At 48.2% G+C, this 17,228-nt stretch overlaps 2 protein-coding genes across 2 annotated transcripts; both read left to right on the top strand.

Moving 5' to 3' along the window:
* Nucleotides 1-783: 783 nt before the first annotated feature.
* Nucleotides 784-8,294, top strand: LOC122455026 (myeloid-associated differentiation marker-like). The gene is made up of 3 exons (XM_043489779.1): nucleotides 784-2,794; nucleotides 3,117-3,255; nucleotides 7,364-8,294. Exon 1 carries the CDS (start codon nucleotides 784-786, stop codon nucleotides 1,717-1,719), a length of 936 nt encoding a protein of 311 aa, XP_043345714.1. The 3' UTR covers nucleotides 1,720-2,794; nucleotides 3,117-3,255; nucleotides 7,364-8,294.
* Nucleotides 8,295-12,741: 4,447 nt separating this feature from the next.
* On the top strand, nucleotides 12,742-13,672 carry LOC122454948 (myeloid-associated differentiation marker-like). The gene has a single exon (XM_043489599.1). It carries the CDS (start codon nucleotides 12,752-12,754, stop codon nucleotides 13,670-13,672), a length of 921 nt encoding a protein of 306 aa, XP_043345534.1. The 5' UTR covers nucleotides 12,742-12,751.
* Nucleotides 13,673-17,228: the final 3,556 nt, after the last annotated feature.

Here is a 17,228-nt window from a genome sequence, read left to right on the forward strand (position 1 = left end):
GGGAGACCTGGGTTTGATCCCTGGCTTGGGAAGATCCCCTGCAGAAAGGAACGATTACCCAATCCAGTATTCTGGCCTGAAGAATTCTCTGGGTCGCAGAGTCAGACCCGACTGAACGGCTTTCACTTTAGTTTTTTCATCTCTAAAATGGGATTAGCAGTACATCTACAGTCCATTTTATGAAATCCATGGAGTTAGATATGCTCGAGAATTCAGGATTTTTTCAACTCCAGTTGCACATAGTGCATCTACTCTATAGGGCATCCCACCCCACCCCACTGGGGTCTGAAAGCACTTGTAATCAAACACATTAGTGTTTCTGAAACTGAAATTTTAAATAATCATACTAAGTGAAATAGAGATCATAATTTGTCTCATGTCTGTTCACATCTAATTTTGTTACCAAATAATTAAAAAAAAATTTTTTTTCAATTTTGACACACGTGAAGGTTTGGGACTGTAGAAAGGACCATCCTACCCTGTGTCTCTGTACATAATGACACACAGCTCAGAGGGATCCAAACTGTTCCTGGTTTGAGGCCAGAACCACCCTGCTCTGAACTTTTGGATAAGACAAGTCTTGTGACAAGGCCAGGGGTGATGGGTGGGGAGAATCATCTTGGATCAGCTGTGCTGTTACCCAACTGTCTGAGTCATTGGTTCCAACTCCACAGATCTTGAGTAGCAGCCGTCGCAGGACCCTAGGCTCTTTTCAGATGTCTGATTAATCCACCTCCAAAGCTGGATCTTTCTCTGGTGGGTCCTCAGTGAAGATCCAGTCTGATGACAGGGACCAGCCTGACCATCAGGCTCACCATGAGCTCGTCCTCTGGCCTGGCCTCTGCAACCATCATGGGCTACTTCCTCCGCCTGCTGCAGCTGCTCTCCACCTGCCTGGCCTTCTCGCTGGTGGCTGCCACTGACACTTGGAGGGAGACCATAGGCAACTGGTCCATGTTCATCTGGTGCTTCTGTTTCGTCGTGACCCTCCTTACTTTCATAGTCGAGTTATGTGGGCTCCAGTTCCTCTGGCCCTTTTCCTGGGACGATTTTCTCATCAACTATGCCTCCTACTCCACCCTCCTCTGCCTCTCGGCCTCCATTATTTACCCCACCACGTACATCCAGATCGTCCCTCGTGGCAACTCCCGGAACCATGCCATTGCTGCTACTGCTTTCTCCTGCCTCGCGTCTGTGACTTATGCCACTGAAGTGGCCTGGATCTATGCGTGGCCCAGCCAGATCACCTGCTATGTGCTCCCCATGCCGGGACTACTCAAGGGGCTAGAGAACTTCGTGGCCTGTGTCATCTTTGCCTTCATCAGCAACACCTCCCTGTACCTGCACCAGCCGGCCCTGGTGTGGTGTGTGGCCGTGTACTCCATCTGCCTCTTCCTGGGGGCCGTGGCCCTCCTGCTGTATCTGAGAGGCTATAGCAACAAGTTGCCCATTTGCTTCCCCATTTTCCTGTTGGGGTTGGCCCTGCTCTCCGTCTTCCTCTACGTCAGCGCTCTGGTCCTCTGGCTGCTCTACCAGTTCGACGAGAATTTTGGTGGTCAGCCCCAGCGGTCCAGTGATATGAGCTGCCGCCATCAATTCACCCACTTGGTGTGCATCTGGGACCAAAGACTGGTTGTAGCCATCTTGACAGCAGTCAACCTGCTGATTTACATGGCCGACCTGGGGTACTGGGCCCGCTGGGTCTTTGTTAGGGACTAAGGACAAGCCCAGGGACTCCTGATCCCCTCTGCTCACAGGAGGTATCTTCACCAAGCTCTGGAGTCCTCTGATGTCTTCTTCCTGGCTCCCTCTCTCCCTCCTCACATCTTTCCCCACTTACCTCTCTATCTTTTCTGTTTCCTTCCCTCCTCCTGCTCTGTCTCCTTCCTGTGTGGTTGCCCACACCCTGTTTTACTGTTTTCTCTTGCTGCTCTCATCTTTTCTACATTTTCTGCTTTCTGCCCCTTTTCTGGTCATCCTTGGTTTCTCATCTCCTGTGTCCTGACCACCTCTCCCCATTTTCCTTTTTCTGATCCATCAGGACCTGAGACTTCTTCGTTCTCTGCCCACCGCCCCCTCCCACCTCCTAAGGTGCTGACTCCAAAGCACACAGCCTTTTGTGCAGCTGTTCACACCCTGGGCCTCCGGAGGGGCCTCATTGCCAAAGTGTGTCTGTCCCCCTGTGGGTGTCTTAGTTGGGGTGTGTGTGTGTGTGTTTTGGGGTGGGAGTAGGTAGATAGGCATTGGGCTCACTTTCTCCCAGTAGAGGGGGGTGCACAGCGTGTCTCCCATTTAAGTTGAAAAGAAGTATCTGGAGGTCAATAATGTCCAACGGGCAGGATACTCAAAGCAGAGACCTTCGATCCGTGGGCCCCACCTGGTGCTCAGCCTCACCTGAGATTGGCTCCAGAATTTTTGCAGGCTTACTAAACACCGACTGACTAAAGGGCATTTTAGAGGAAGCCAGGAGTGAATGCCTTCCAGCCCAACTACTCTCTGTGGAATCAAAGGAGCTCTTGATGAACCCCAGGGTCTTGAAGACACCTGTCTGCAATGTTGGTGAGGGGCAGTAATGTGGCCCTCCTGTCTCAGTGATCAAAACAGCTTGTCCTGCCTCTGCAGGGAGAAGAGCATGGATCCACCAGCCTTAGAAGTGATGTAAATGTGGACAAAGAATTCTGCCTGCATTTTCAGAAAACAGTGAATTATCTTGTCCATCATGTCCTAGGGCGTCAGCCTCTGTTTCAGCCCTAATATCCTATCCTAAGGGGAATTCAGGATGGAGAAAAACAAGGTACTGATCCTAGAAAGTTAAGATGCATATCAGAGGATAATTTTTGTGAGCCCAGAGCACTATATCTTCCCATACATAGAAAAGCAGTAAAATCATTGACTTGAGACATCTGTTTTTTGTGATCAGCAATAATCTATTGATTTTAACTACATGTGTTCCCCCAGCCCCAGTAAAATCTCCTGTATATCCTGACTCCTCCCTTACCTCTTTGGAACAGTTCCTCAGAGCTATCTGAGAGTGTCTCCTTGGCTAGAGTCCTCAGTAATATCTCCAAATTAAACATAAATTTGTGACTTTTAGGTTTTTCCTTTTTTTTCCTCAGTCAATGGTTTTGGTGACTACAGAAGGCACCCAGGGAAAGCTTCTCCTCTTCTCCTGAACTCTATGAAGCACTGAGCCTTCTATACCACCAGAGGCCTCTTGCGCCCATCTGCCTCCTTAGGGAGTCCAGATGAACTGAGGTGAGTCTCTCTTGGATTTTGGATTTCCTGTTATTGTCTGATAATCCTAAATTTTATTCTGTGGTGTTAAGCTCATCTCTGGAGGAGTAGGTTCTCCTTGAAACTTAGTTTCGAGAAGCAGTAACTGGTTTATCTTCAGTTAAAAGATGTGGGAAGATTTTGCTCAGTTGAAACACACTGAATGGTAATGAAATAAAATCCATATTTATGGCAAGTTGAGAAAAATTTAAGCATAAGACTTTTCTCTGCCCATTTGGGTCTCCTCCTTCACTTTTTTGTGTATTGTGCATCTGCATGAACTAGGCCTCCTTGGGAGACAACATTTTTTCTTGATTTCATCAAAGATCACGGTTTCTTAGGAGATAATCTTCCTTCTTCATTCTGTGAGGGACCAAGATGACCCAGGCTTCTCAGGTAGATTCTTCCCAGCAGTAAAGAATCCACCTACCAATGTAGGAGATGCAAGAAACACAGGTTCAGTCCCTGGGTTGGGAAGATCTCCTGGAGGAGAAAATGCAACCCACTCCAGTATTCTTGCTTGGAAAATCCCATAGTCAGAGGAGGCTGGCAGGCTACAGTCCATCAGATCGCAAGAGTCAGACACGACTGAGCATGAACAGCATGACTCATACCCATTGTTCTCTTTGTTTGTGTAGCTCTGGGTTGAGTAAACTGACAATAATATATCATTTAATGTATAACTCTTTGTCTCAAAAGCTTATACAACTGTGCTTTAACTTATAACAAGTGGAACAGTCCTCAGAGAGATTTTTGAAAGACTGTCTCTTGGGTTATAATCCTCCAGGTTAGCTCAAATAAAAATTTCTACTTGTATCTTAGATCGACTATGATTTTTTTCATGAACATTGGATTATTCTCAGTTGAAGGACACTAGGAATAGTTTATGTCCATACAGAATTTATACTTACAAGTATCTGCTTAACTGATAATTAAAGGAAATCTCACCTTAAATTGGCAAGATTGGGGTTCTTTTGACATTGCAAAATTAATATATTTTCACATGTGCAGCTAGAGAAAACAGCTTGATAAACCATCCTTTTAAAATTCTTACCTTAAAGGAACAAAAGCCCTGTAGTGAAAACTTACATTTCTCTTCCTGTGTCTTTGGGATTAAATGTACCTAATCTTAGGCATTTCCCCACTCTTCACTGTGTTAAAGCTTGGTCTCTATTATCCAGAGGAAGTCATATGGCAGCCAGTGAAATACATTGGGATTCCAAGGAGACTTTTTGTCTGGCTCTGCCAACTCTCAGGGAAATTAGTCATAAGGGATCCCAACCCATAAGCGTCCTTTGTTATCTTAACCTTCTTTTTACCTTCTCATACTATTTTTGGGAGTGACCTTTCTACATTTTGTGAAGGCTGCATCCTTTGTACCTTCTTGTGGTGGCACCTCCTTTTATCTTTGGCTTTGGTGGGTCTTTGATGCAGCTCTTCGTTGCTACACAGAGCTACCCTCTAGTTGCAGTGTGCGGGCTTCTCATAGCAACAGCCTCTCTCGTTGCATAGCACGGGCTCTAGGGTGTGTGGGCGCAGTAGTTGTGGCGCACTGGCGTAGTTGCTCCATGGCATGTGGGATCTTTCCAGACCAGGGATCGAACCCATGTTTCCTGCAGTGACAGGCAAATTCTTTACCACCTAGTCACCAATGAAGCCCTGAAATAGAACTGTTTTTAATCTTTGGTTTTAAGAAAACCTTTCCTCTTTTGCTGTGATCTACAACAAGTTGTTAAAGTATACGTTTGTAAATAAAGATGTAACATTTATCTTTTTCTCTTTACCTGATCCCTTTAGAACTTGGCTTATCCAGCTTGCTCTCCTGTGGACTTGATGATTTATTGTGACCAGATTACAGCTAGTTATACTATTCACTGTTTTAATTTGTTGTCTCTTACTATTTTCAAATTATGTATGCCTCATGCCCCTCCCTGCTGTACTATGACTTTATTAATGTCTCTGCTCTATCACTTATATTCTGTATACTTCTAAGATTGCTATCTCTTATTTTACCCAATGTGTAACCAAGCCTCCGACAAAATTAATGATGGCTAAACATGTTATTCTATCATGTATAAAACTCTACGTAGAATAACTGTAATACTGCAACTCTAGATTTTAGGAGAAGCAACAAGAGAAAACATTTCCTGGATCACAAAAGACTAGTGAGACAGGTGATCCATAGAATTTTGGGTTATCAACAGGACCTAATCTGAAAAATTAGCGTATTTTTAAGATTAAAAGGAATCCTTGCCTGATTTAGGAACGAGTCTTTCTAGTGTCCACAGACAAACTGGCTATGAAATGCCTCACAAATCTTGGTCAAAATTTGACCAGGAGGAATTGCCAAGGACAAAGAACATGGTTTGCCATTTCAGTAAACAATGGATGTTGCCCTCTATCTATCCATCAGCCACTGCAGCCACCCTCAAAAGTGCAACCAGGGAGGAATTCAGAATGGATATAAACAGGATACTGGCTCAAGATGGTTAACATGCACATCTAATAATTTCAGTGAGCTCACACTCACTTCCCATAGATAGGAAAGCACTAAAATGATCAACTTGAGGTGCCTGGGTTTTGTGGCTAGCAATAATCTTTTGATGGTCAACTTCATGCTATTTTTTTTTTTTTAGAAAAAACACATGCGTATTCTGGCTCTCCCCTTAGCTCTTTGGAACAGTTCCACAGAACTATCTTAGAGGCTGTTTCCAAGGCCATGGTCCTCCATAAGTTTCCTGAGTAAAACATAATTTGTAAACTTAAGTTTGTGCCTTTTTTTTTTTTCCAAATTGACATTAACCTGGATTTTTTTCTTCTGTTTCCTGGTTATGAGGGCAAAAAGTACTAGTGGCCCCATTCTTAAACAGGAAGTTGCTTTTCAATTTTTTGGGGAGTGGAGGGGTAGATTGGGGGCAAGCAGAGGGGTAGGTTTGAAACCTGCTGCTATAGTGGAAGGAATTGCATTGTTTGCGTGTGTAGAGCATGCACACATATGTTTCTATGTCAGATGTTTCTTAATGCTCAGAGAAAGATAAAGGAAAAAACCAACCAGACAAACAGGCAAAACACAAAATCCACAGACCCTGATTACCCAAATTTGCTTAGAATGCAGAAGCAACTGAGCAGGTGTCAATCTTCACCCAAACCAAGGGTTTTATAAGCCCCTGCTATTGCCTCCCCACCCCAGAGCCTTAGACAGGGCTCATCCCTGGGAAACTAGGGGTTGGGCCCCTCCCCAATGCCCAACATCTTATCCTGTAGCTCTTAAAGGTCCCTTTCCAGCACCTCAACGCCTGCCTTTAAAGTTCTGTGCCTGCGTGCTTGCTCAGAGTGTGTGTGTGTGTGTGTGTGTGTGTGTGTGTGTGTCCGTCCGTGCACTCCCATGCACTGAGATCAGTGGCCCTTTACAGTAATCAGTGGCCAGAAACACACCACAGTCCTTCTTCCTCTCCTAATCTCAGAACAAAGCCTCAGAGCCCTGCATCCTAGGGTCACCAGGGCCAGAGGGGCCAGGCAAGCAGAGCTGTGGGAAGGGCAGGGGAAGGACCCCACTGTGCCCCTCACTCCTGTACTGGGATGAGCCATGTGATCTTCACCCAGGGGCAGGTGCGGTGGGTGGGGAGGGCTCCCAGGAGGCGGTCCCCATGGCAGGTAATCTTAAAAAGTAATGAAATAAAGTTAATATGTTAAGGCAAGACAAAAATGTCATATAGCCAAATACATTTAACAGCATGTTAAAAAGTTAAACAGATTTGTTTATTGCAGGACTTCCTAGGGCCTTGAATAGAGCAATATGCATTATAAAATTACCAATAGCAGGAAGTGTTTCTCAAACTTGCACAGTCAGGGAACACTTTCCATCCAGCATCTTGGACTAGTGTTCCATGGGATATCCTTTGGGAACAATTAGTTTCAAGCCTCTGCTGGGAGTGATCCAGCAGTGCTGGCTGGAAAGGCTCTAATGACATCACCTCCCACAGTGGCCCGTCTCATTTGGGGGCATCTTTAATTCCTTAAGGGGTGCAAAGTCCACTTTCCCTGCTCTCTGGAGTTTGAACAGAACAGACCCAACCCTTTTCTTTTTCAGAGTCCTCTGAAAGTTCTGCTATGTCTCTGGATCTTCTGTCGTCACATCCCCTAGACTGAATGTCTCTGCATTAAGCCAGATGCTCCTTTAGGACAGGAACCAGCTTCGTTGTGGGGTCTGCAGTGCCCAGCACACAGCAAACATGCGGTAAATCATTGTTTAGAGCAGAAGTGCATACAGCCTCCCCGGATTCCTCATGCAACCACAACTGTGCCCCCATCTCCAGACCTTCCACCCTCCTGGCTGTCTGCGATGATGAGTTGTGGAGCCACACATGGTGCCTCACATGTTTCCAGTGACATTCGGTCTCCAGTGCTCGTTGTTCTATGGTCCCTTAACTCTCCAGATCCCACAACTCTCTTACACGTAATCTCGAGATGGCGACTTGTTCCCTGCTCAAGATCTTGCACAAGCTGTTCCCTCTACCTTCAACGTGGCCACCTCTTTGCCAGTCTTCAGTTCTCAGTTGAAATGTCACCTGTGTAGGAGAATCTTCCAAAACTCATCTGCTCCGTCCCACGACCATTGTTCTCTTCATCGTGTTGGTCACTTCCTGAGGTTTCCTTGTTAGAGGATTTAACTAGTTTATGGATTTGTCATCTGACACACCCACTGGAGCAGAGCTCCATGCAAATAAGCATCTAGTCTCTGTGGTCACCTCTGGGTCTCTGGGCCAAGTCCATCCAGGGCGTAGTTTGGACAAATGAGCAACTGGAATCAGTGATCATTGGAAAAGGGGGTGTTCTTATCACATGTAGACAAAGTGATAATTATGATAAAGTGGATGGGGAGGGAACTTTGGGTGGTGATGAAAAAGTTTATGGCCTTGAGACTGTTGATGGTTTCATGAAGTGTATATTTATCTGAAAACGCATCGAGTTGTATACAGAACAGTTTCATGTCAATAATACCTAAATAAAGAAGTTTTTTAAAAGCTAACATAAAAGAGTAGTTAAGAACCCCACATGGTAACATAAAAATCAAGTATAATGTTTGAAAAGACAAAATCATATATATTACAATTAAGATAAGGTAGAAATAAGCTTTACATGGATATACATTACAAAGAAACACATTTGTGTTACTAAAAAAAATCGATCATGGAGGTCTTGTCATCCAGGACCACACAGACTCTCTTCCAACATTTCATCATAAATGCTCCTGTCACTGTTCATCCAGACATCCCAGGGCACAGCGAGGCTGTGAGGTGCTGACCTTCTACCAGAGGCAAATTCAGGAGCTGCGTCTGGCTGCCTGGGCAGCTCGGGGCAGTTGGAGCTGTGAAGGACCCTTGTCACCTTTCACTGTGTGGTCACTCACCAGGGTGGGATGGTCTGCCTGAGAATTCTCATGTCTTGATCAGTTCCATCCCTCTTGAAGTGCACGAGCCAGGCCTCCAGATGCAGGTGCAGGAGGAGCACGTGTATCAGGAGGGTCCTCCAGGAGACGCGGAAGCAGGAACCCCGGCTGCCTCCCTGACGCCCTGGCCTCCATTCCATTTTCCTCCTATAGCCAGAGTGTCAGTTCCAAAGTGGGCCTCTGACGGATCAGCCCCTCCCTAGAGAATGTCAGTGAGGCCTCATCACTTACAGCTAAAAACCTATGTCTCTGGCGTTCAGGTCCATCCACATTGGGCCCTGTCTGCTGCCCCTGCAACACCTCCCTTCCTCCCCACCTCACCTGTTTTGCCCAGGTAAGACCCAGGAACTTGTAATGACCTGTCCACACCAGGTTGCTTCACAGAAGGGCAAAGACCGAGAACTATCAATCTGGGAGCAATCAGACATGGAGCTGGTGGGATCTTGGAAGCCTTCCTGGAGGAGGTGATTAAAAGTCAAGTCTTTAAGGAGGAAAAGAAGAGAGAAAGAACCTTTAGAATTAATTGGTTTGCTCAAGTTTCTCCTGAATCTTCAGTGGCAGAACTGATGTGACCCCTGTTTGTCTGTAGGAGGGAGGAGGGACAAGGGAGAATTGAGCATAGATATCTGGAGGCTGGCCTATTTGCCCACTTGGGTCAGGAATGAGACTTCGGGGTGGCACAGGTGAGGAGTTGGAGCTGAAACACTTCCCTAAAGCCAGGATCACATGGCCTGCAGCCTCGGAGCAAGGGTAGACAAGGAAAACCAGGCCCTTCAGAAAGAGGAAAGGTCAAGGCTGATACCTACCTCCACAGGAGTTTTTGTTTTTGTTTCCACAAGAGAAATAGAAACTTCAGGTCTTCACTTGTGGATTTTGGCCCAAAAATTCTCGATCCCTCAGGTCCAATGGCTTTACAAACTGGGGGAATTAACACAATAGGTGCCAAACAGGTGACTGGCATGGAGGGTCCTGAGCAGAAGCAAGTGCAATTATTCTTTGGTGAAACTTTAGTGAAACTCCCAACACAGATGTCAGGATCCTGCCAGGAAAAGGGATCGGGTAGAAGGGGTCTCACAGTGTAATGACAAAGTACAAAAGGGATCAACCCACTGTGAGTCCCAAGAACTCCAGTGAACACAGAACAATCTGAAAAAGAAAACAAATTCACTTAGTATGATAGACACATCAGAAAAAGACACAGTGAAAAAAGGACAGGAAGATTTCAGTGAGGACCATAATGGATTGAAGATTGTCCTCCGAAAAGGTCATTTCTACTCAGAAAACACATTCATTTAGCAATAGGGTCTTTGGAGACTTATTTAGTTAAAGCCTCTGGGATGGAAAGCATCCTGGATGGAGTGTGGAACAAAAATTCAGTGACTGGTGTCTTCATAAGAGGAAGGACAGAGAGGCTTGCACACACAGAGTTGAGAGAAGATGAGCATGTGAAGGTGGAGGCGGAAATGGAGTTCAGTGGCCACAAGCTGAAGGGGGGAACTGGCTTGGATTGAGTGTGTCGTGTGTCAGGCCCTCTGATGAGCCCTTCACATGTTTTTATTCATTATTTAACACAAAGTAGGTATTAAGCCTATTACACAGGTGGGGAAACTTCAGGATCATTTAGCTATGAAGTGTCTGCCAAAGCTCCAGGGCCTCTTTGTAACTCTGAGTATCCATTTTCCTTCTTCCTACTCTGCCTTTCTGGCACCTCCTCCTTCCTTCCTTTTCTGGCCTTGACCTTCCCGGCTCCCTGTCTTCCAGTCCACACGTCTGGCTGCTGGGCAGGCGGGGCTCAGCCACACCCAGGCTGTGCTCTGACGGGGGCACCACGTCCAGGCTCACAGACTAGAGTGGAGGAGGGGCTGCTGGGAGACAGGCAAAGCTGCTGATTTCCAGGTGGGGGAACTGAGGCCCAGAGAGGGCACAGGTCTTACCCAGGGCCACACAGCTGGAACCCCCACGCCTCCCCTTCCCCAAGTCCTCCCTCTGTGCCATCAAATGGATCCAGAGCTGTCATTTAACCTTAGGTGGAATCAGGGTGACTTTGGAGAGGTTGACGGGGGGGCAATTGGGGAACAGACAGCAGGACACCCCAGCCTCCCTCACCCCAGTGCCCCTCCCCACCCCGGCAGTGCCCACGGGGAGGCCTGCAGGCTCCAGGGCTCCACTGGCAATTGGGGCTCAAGGAGCTCTGGGAGTCCAGGGCGGTTCTCAGGATTTGCTCTGTTTCTCTTTCCAGCCTCAGCTTCTCCCAGGGTTTATTATCAGCAAAGACAAGGCCCCTGATGGCAGGAAGCTGGCTGGGGCTCAGGGTGCTGGCCCTTCAGCCCTGGGGGCCTCAGCAAATAGTCCCTTGGAAACAGGGAGCTGTCCCTGAGGAGAGGCAGGCTGGGAGGGGCCTCACTCCCCCCACATACTGGACCCTGGAGGAGCCCCTGTGTGAGCAGGACTGCAGCCCTGGCTGGTGGGACTGCCTTGGACAGGTGACCTGGGCAATTCCATGGTCTCCAGGGTCCCTGCCGCTCTGGCCACGTGTCCCTGTCACAGCCCTGAAACCCCTTTAGGCCCCTGTTCTCCTGTCTCAGTTCCAGTCCAGGCCCCTCCTCCATGGGGAAGGTTGGCTCCATGCCTGCATCCCTTCTGGGTCAGAAGACACCTACTGGGCTGCCTCAGGGCCACTGGGACCCTGCAATCCCTCCCTCCAACCCCCGCTGCTCCCAGCATCTCCACTCTGCTGCCCCGGCCCCCACCCAGTCCCAGGTGCATCCTCAAGGCTGTCGCCTCCCAGGGGTCTAGCGGGTAGCTCCTCTTTCAGCTCCTGCTGTTAAAAGGGGTTAGATTCTCACGTGGATGGCAGCTTTGGAGCTTAAAACCTGGCATTTTAATATTTGTTTCTTGGTTTCACAACAAGTTGTGAGGATTCACAACAGTTCCTACTTCCCAAGGCATCTTGTCCCCACGGCCTTGCTCTCACCCCATGGCTTTTCCCTGTTCACCCCTGGAGCTGCCCTCCTCCAGGTGGAGCTGTGTCCCTCAGATGGCAGCTCCTTCTAGTGATGCTGCCGGGAGGTGAGGCTGGAACACGTGTGTCTTCAGGTGCTGTGGAAGGAGGCTGTGGCCCTGAAGGTGGGTCCTGGGTCCCAGACCCCTGAGTTTTAGTCCTGGGCTCCCACCCGCAGGCCCTGCTGACATGTGCGTAGTGGAACAAAAGGTTCAAACTCACAGCTTTGGCATTTTCATCTGAAGTTCCCACTTCCTAGGCATGGGATCTTAGGGTAGAGATTTTTTCCCTCAAGCATTAGCTTTCTTATCTGTAAAATGGAGTTAGCAGTACAATCCATCATGCCTTTTTATGAAATTCTTGGGATCAGATATACTCCAAAATTCAGAATTTTTCACTTTTAGGCAGGTGACATGTTGCATCTACTCTATATGACCTCACACCCCACTGGGGTCTGAAAGCATCTTGCAATCACAGTAGTGTTTCTTCAACCAAACTTTTGAACATTCACACTAAGTGAAATAAATAAAGGCCATAAATTGTCTCATGTCTGTTCAGATCAAATTTGTTTCAAATGACTTTTTAAAAGTTTTATACATTTTTCAGAGCCTTGAAGGGTTGGGCTTGCAGATAAAGGACCATGTGTCTCCTTAGATAATGGCACATAGCACAAAGATGTAAAAAATGTTCACGGTTTGATGCCAGACCCAACCCAGCTGTGAGGTTTTGGATAAGACAAGTTACCCGGCAAGGCCAAGGTTGATGGGTGGGGAGAATCATTCTGGAGCGGCTGTGCTGTTACCCAGGTGTCTGGGTCACTGGTTCTAACTCCACGGATCCTGAGTCTCAGCCATCACAGGACCCTGAGCCTTTCCCTGGTATCTGACTTAATCCACCTCCGGAGCTGGATCTTTCCCTCGTGGGTCCTCAGCGAAGGCCAGGGCTTACCCGGGACAGTGACCAACTTGACCATCTGAACCACCATGCCCACCACTTCGTCGTCCCCAGGCCTTTGCTCCTGGACCATCATGGGCTGCTCCGTCCGCCTGCTGCAGCTGCTCTCCACTGGCGTGGCCTCCTCCCTGGTGGCCAGCGTGGGCACTCAGCGGGTGGGCATAGATAACTGGTTCATGTTCTTCTGGTGCTTCTGCTACACTGTGACCCTCCTCATCATCATTGTGGAATACAGTAAACTCCGGTTCCACTTTTCCTCCCACTGGTACAACTTCCCCGTCAACTATGCCTGCTACGCCGCCCTCTTCTGCTTCTCAACCTCCATCATCTCTGCCACTACTTACGTCCCGTTCTTGCCTCAGGGCCCCACCCGGAACCACGCCATCACTGCCACAGCATTCTCTTGCATTGCTGCTGTGGCTTATGGGACTGAATTTGTCTGGACCTGGGTGGGTCACCGGCCCGGAAGGATCATCACCTATGTGCATACGGTGCATGGCCTGCTCAAGCTGCTGGAGAACTTTGTGGCTTGCATCATCTTCGCCTTCATCAGCAACACCTCCCTGTACCAGCACCAGCCAGCCCTGGTGTGGTGCGTGGCTGTGTACTCCACCTGTTTCATCCTGGGGACCCTGGCCATCCTGCTGGGCTTGGTCTACTGTGACAACTGGCTGCCCATCCGCTTCCCCGTTTCCCAGCTTGGGCTGACCCTGTTTTCCATCCTCCTCTACATCAGTGCTCTGCTCCTCTGGCCGCTCTATCAGTTCAATGAGGACCTGGGCGGCCAGTCCCAGCGATCCAGTGACATGACCTGCAGAGATGAGTTCACCACTTACGTGTGCGCCTGGGACCAGCGGTTGGCTGTGGCCATCCTGACAGCCGTCAACCTGCTGCTTTACGTGCCTGACCTGGTGATCGCCAGCTGCCTGGTCAGTGACAGGCTCCACCCACGGGCTCCAGATTCCCTCTACTTGTGGAGCTATTATGTCGTCTGATGTCAAATCCCTGGCTCCCCACTCTCCCCGCTCACATCCTTCTCCACTCACTTCACTCTCCTTTCTGTTTCCTTCCCTCCCTCTGCTCTGTGTCCTTCCTGTTCTGTGGTTGCCCGCACCTTGTTTTGCCTCTTTCTCATTTTTCCTACATTTTCTGCTTTTTGGCCCTTTTTTGGTCGTCCTTGATTTTCTCATCTCCTGTGTCCTGACCCCCTCTTCCTATCTTCCTTCTTCTGATCCATCAGGACCTGAGATTTCTTCCTTCCCTGCCCACTGCCCCCTCCCACCTCCTGAGGTGCTGACTCCACATCACTCAGCCCTCTGTGCAGCTGTTCACACCCTGGGCCTCCGGAGGGGCCTCATTGCCAACGCCTGTCTGTCCCCCTGGTAGTTCTTAGATGGCGTGTGGGGGGTGGTTTGGGGTGGTGGTGGGTAGCTAGTGATTGTGTCCCCTTTCCTCCAGTGGTGGGCAGTGTACAGGGCTCTTCCCCTTTAACTGAAAAAAAGCAAAACAAAACCCAGGGGGTCAGTAATTTCCAGTGGGTGCAGGCTTAGAGCAGGGACCCTGGATTCTGAGACCCCACCTGGATTGCTCAGCTCCACCTGAGACTGGCTCCAGAAATTTTGCAAGCTCACTAAATACCCACTGCCTAAAGAGCATCTTAGAGGAAGTCAGGGGTGGATGCCTTCCATCCCAACTGCTCTCTGGGTATCAGACATGTGTAACGGAAAGCAAGCTCTTGTGCCTTATGCACTGTAAGGCCAAACAATACCGAAATGTCTGAGTTTGGAGTAGAAAGAAAGGTTTACTGCAGGATCATGGGAGGGAAAATGTGGCTCATGTCCAAAAGCCCTGAACTCCTCTAAGAGTATTAGCAAAGTAAAAGCCAAGTGAGGGAGGAGGGTCTCAGGATAGTGATCAGCTCCTATGCAATGCTCTGATTATGGTCCTTACCTCCAGGAGGCATGGGGGCTGTGTGCTCAAGGTCTTGAAGTGGCTAAACTCTCCCATTCAGTCAGGGTTTTTCACATCTGTAAAACAACTTTGGAAACGTGCATCAGATAGTGTTTTCTAAGCACTTCAGAAGGATCTAAAGCAGAGGATTTGAGGGAGGGATAGCCAGTATTCTTGCCTGGAGAATCCCAAGGACAGAGGAGACTGGTGGGCTACAGTCCATGGGGGTCTCAAAGAATCGGACACAACTGAATTTCTTTCTGGTCCAAGAAGCCCCGATAGAGTCCTGCTTGGTTACAAGAGGAACGATCAAAAAAATCACATGGTCTTGGAGACACCTGCCTCCCTATTTGTGAGGGGCAGTGCTGTGGCCGGCCTGCCTCAGTGCTCCCAGGCCTCTGCAGGAAGAAGCCTTAAAGGTCTTGTTAGGATGGGTATGTTTCATTTTGTTTTTCTAGTCTGTGTGGCAAAAATTACTGGGTGACCCTATTCTTAAAGGGAAAGTTTCTTTTCAAATTTTTTTTTGGGGGATGTGGGATGGATGGATGCGGAAGGACGGAGGCAGGCAGGGCACAACATTTAAAAGAATGATATAGCCCAGAGACAGGACATAAATTGATTATTACTGAGGTAGGGGATACTTGCCTGGAGAATCCCAGGGACGGGGGAGCCTGGTGGGCTTCCATCTACGGGGTCGCACAGAGTTGGATACAACTGAAGCGACTTAGCAGCAGCAGCTGTAGCAGGGGATAGATGGGCCCTTGGGCTGGACATCTGGTGTTTGTCAAATGGGTTAAAACTGAAGCTCTGCTCTCACCCAGACACTCCAAGGACAAAGCTAGCGGCAGAAGCTGAGCTCTGTTAAAGCAGAGATAAAATACCCACTCCTGAGGTCAAGGAAGACTTCCCTGTCTGCACATGTGTGGAAGGCTCCTTGTAGTTCAAAAAGGAAAAGGGTAGCACCCCATAATAACTGTGGACATGCACCCACAGGCTTCTGCATTGGGATTCATCTTAGCAAAAAGTTGCGAACACATCTTGGCCAAATGTAAACAAAGACCTTGAAGGATTATACTATATAAGCAACATAAATCACCTCCTACTGCACTCCTCTCCAAGTATATATTTCTGCCCTCCTTCTGACTTAAATAAAAAAACTGTTTCTCTGTGTGTTCTCTCACATGTTATGCTGTGTCTCTAATAATAAACTGTGTACCTGTTTTTACAGTTTTTGTTTTCTTGAAACGTTCTCGCTTTCAAACATGGGAAAGAGCAAGGCCACTTTTCTTCTAGCCTCCAGCCCCTGGTGGCGAGGATTCTTAGTTTTCACCCGGGCTACCCAGGTTCAATTCCTGGGCAGGAAGCTAAGATCTCTCCTCAGGATCACTCACTGCTGTCTCTCCGAGGTCAATGCCAGCCTGCTTTAGTTAAAGAAAGTGGTGGGTGAGGCCAACATCTTACATGCAACAGGCAAAATAGGAGGTGGGCAAATCAAAAAGGACGAAAGAGCGAAAGGAAGGAAGGAAACAGAAGTCTGTTTAGAGTCGGATGGGCTTGGATTGAATCCCTTGTGTTCTTAACCTCACCTGGAGACCCTCATCCATGCAGTGAGCTATTTAGGACACGTCCTGCAGGGTTGTGCCCTCTCTGGATGAACAGCAGCCAAGGGAGAGGCGGGGGTAACAGGAGTCCCCCAGTGGTGCTCAGCCCTTAGGCCAGTGGTTTATCCATGGCTACACAGCATAATCACCTGATGATCCAGCAGTGCTTCTCAAACATGGTCCCCAGGGCAGCAGCAGAACATCAACAGTAGGGTGAGGGTGTCAACTTCAAAAAAAGGACACGAGAGTTGTGAGTTAAGTTTTATTTGGGGCAAAATGAGGACTGCATCCTGGGAGATAGCACCTCAGGTAGCTCTGAGAAACTGCTCCAAAGAGGTGAAGGGAAATATGTGCCATCAAGCACATCTTTTTCCAGAAGTTTTCAACTAGTTTCATGAAGCTTTTGCTCATCATGAGGAACAGTGGTTACCATGAAGGATTTAGTGCTTTTGTAGATATAAGGAGATACAAGAATTTGGCTCATAAAATCAGCTCCTGAAAATATCTAACTGTCTGAAGACCTGTCCTGCCAGTACCCCAAGCACAGAGTGCCTCATTTCTGCTCTCCACCCTGAACGCCTTTTAGCGGGTACTGAAGATCAGCAACTACAGTAGCACATGACTTCATCCTTATAGAGGCGGATGGCAAGTGCCAATTTGTAGCTGATGGGGGAAACTTGTTGGGAACAGTTTCCTGGGTTCTACCTGAGACCTGCTGAATCAGAAATTCTGGGATGGGGCCCAGGAGCCCCCAGGTGATGCTGCTCTTGGTCCAGTGTTAGAACATGGTACTCAGGTCCTGGGGTGCTGAAAAACTCCTCAGGTGATTCCAATGTCTTAGTGTTCAGAATCACCTCTAGAATGGGACTTCCCTGGTGGTCCAGTGGTTAAGAATCTGCCTTGCAGTGCAGGGGACATGGGTTCAATCCCTGCTTAGGAAACTAAGATATCATATGCCATGGAGCAACTGGGTCCATGCACTGAAACTAGAGAGTCTATG

Source organism: Cervus canadensis, chromosome 17 (genome assembly GCF_019320065.1).
Source record: "Cervus canadensis isolate Bull #8, Minnesota chromosome 17, ASM1932006v1, whole genome shotgun sequence".
Classification (NCBI taxonomy): domain Eukaryota; kingdom Metazoa; phylum Chordata; class Mammalia; order Artiodactyla; family Cervidae; genus Cervus; species Cervus canadensis.

Bases quoted from the DNA above. Each gene is read 5' to 3' on its own strand.
- LOC122455026 (XM_043489779.1), top strand. From the start codon at position 784: ATGACAGGGACCAGCCTGACCATCAGGCTCACCATGAGCTCGTCCTCT.
- LOC122454948 (XM_043489599.1), top strand. From the start codon at position 12,752: ATGGGCTGCTCCGTCCGCCTGCTGCAGCTGCTCTCCACTGGCGTGGCC.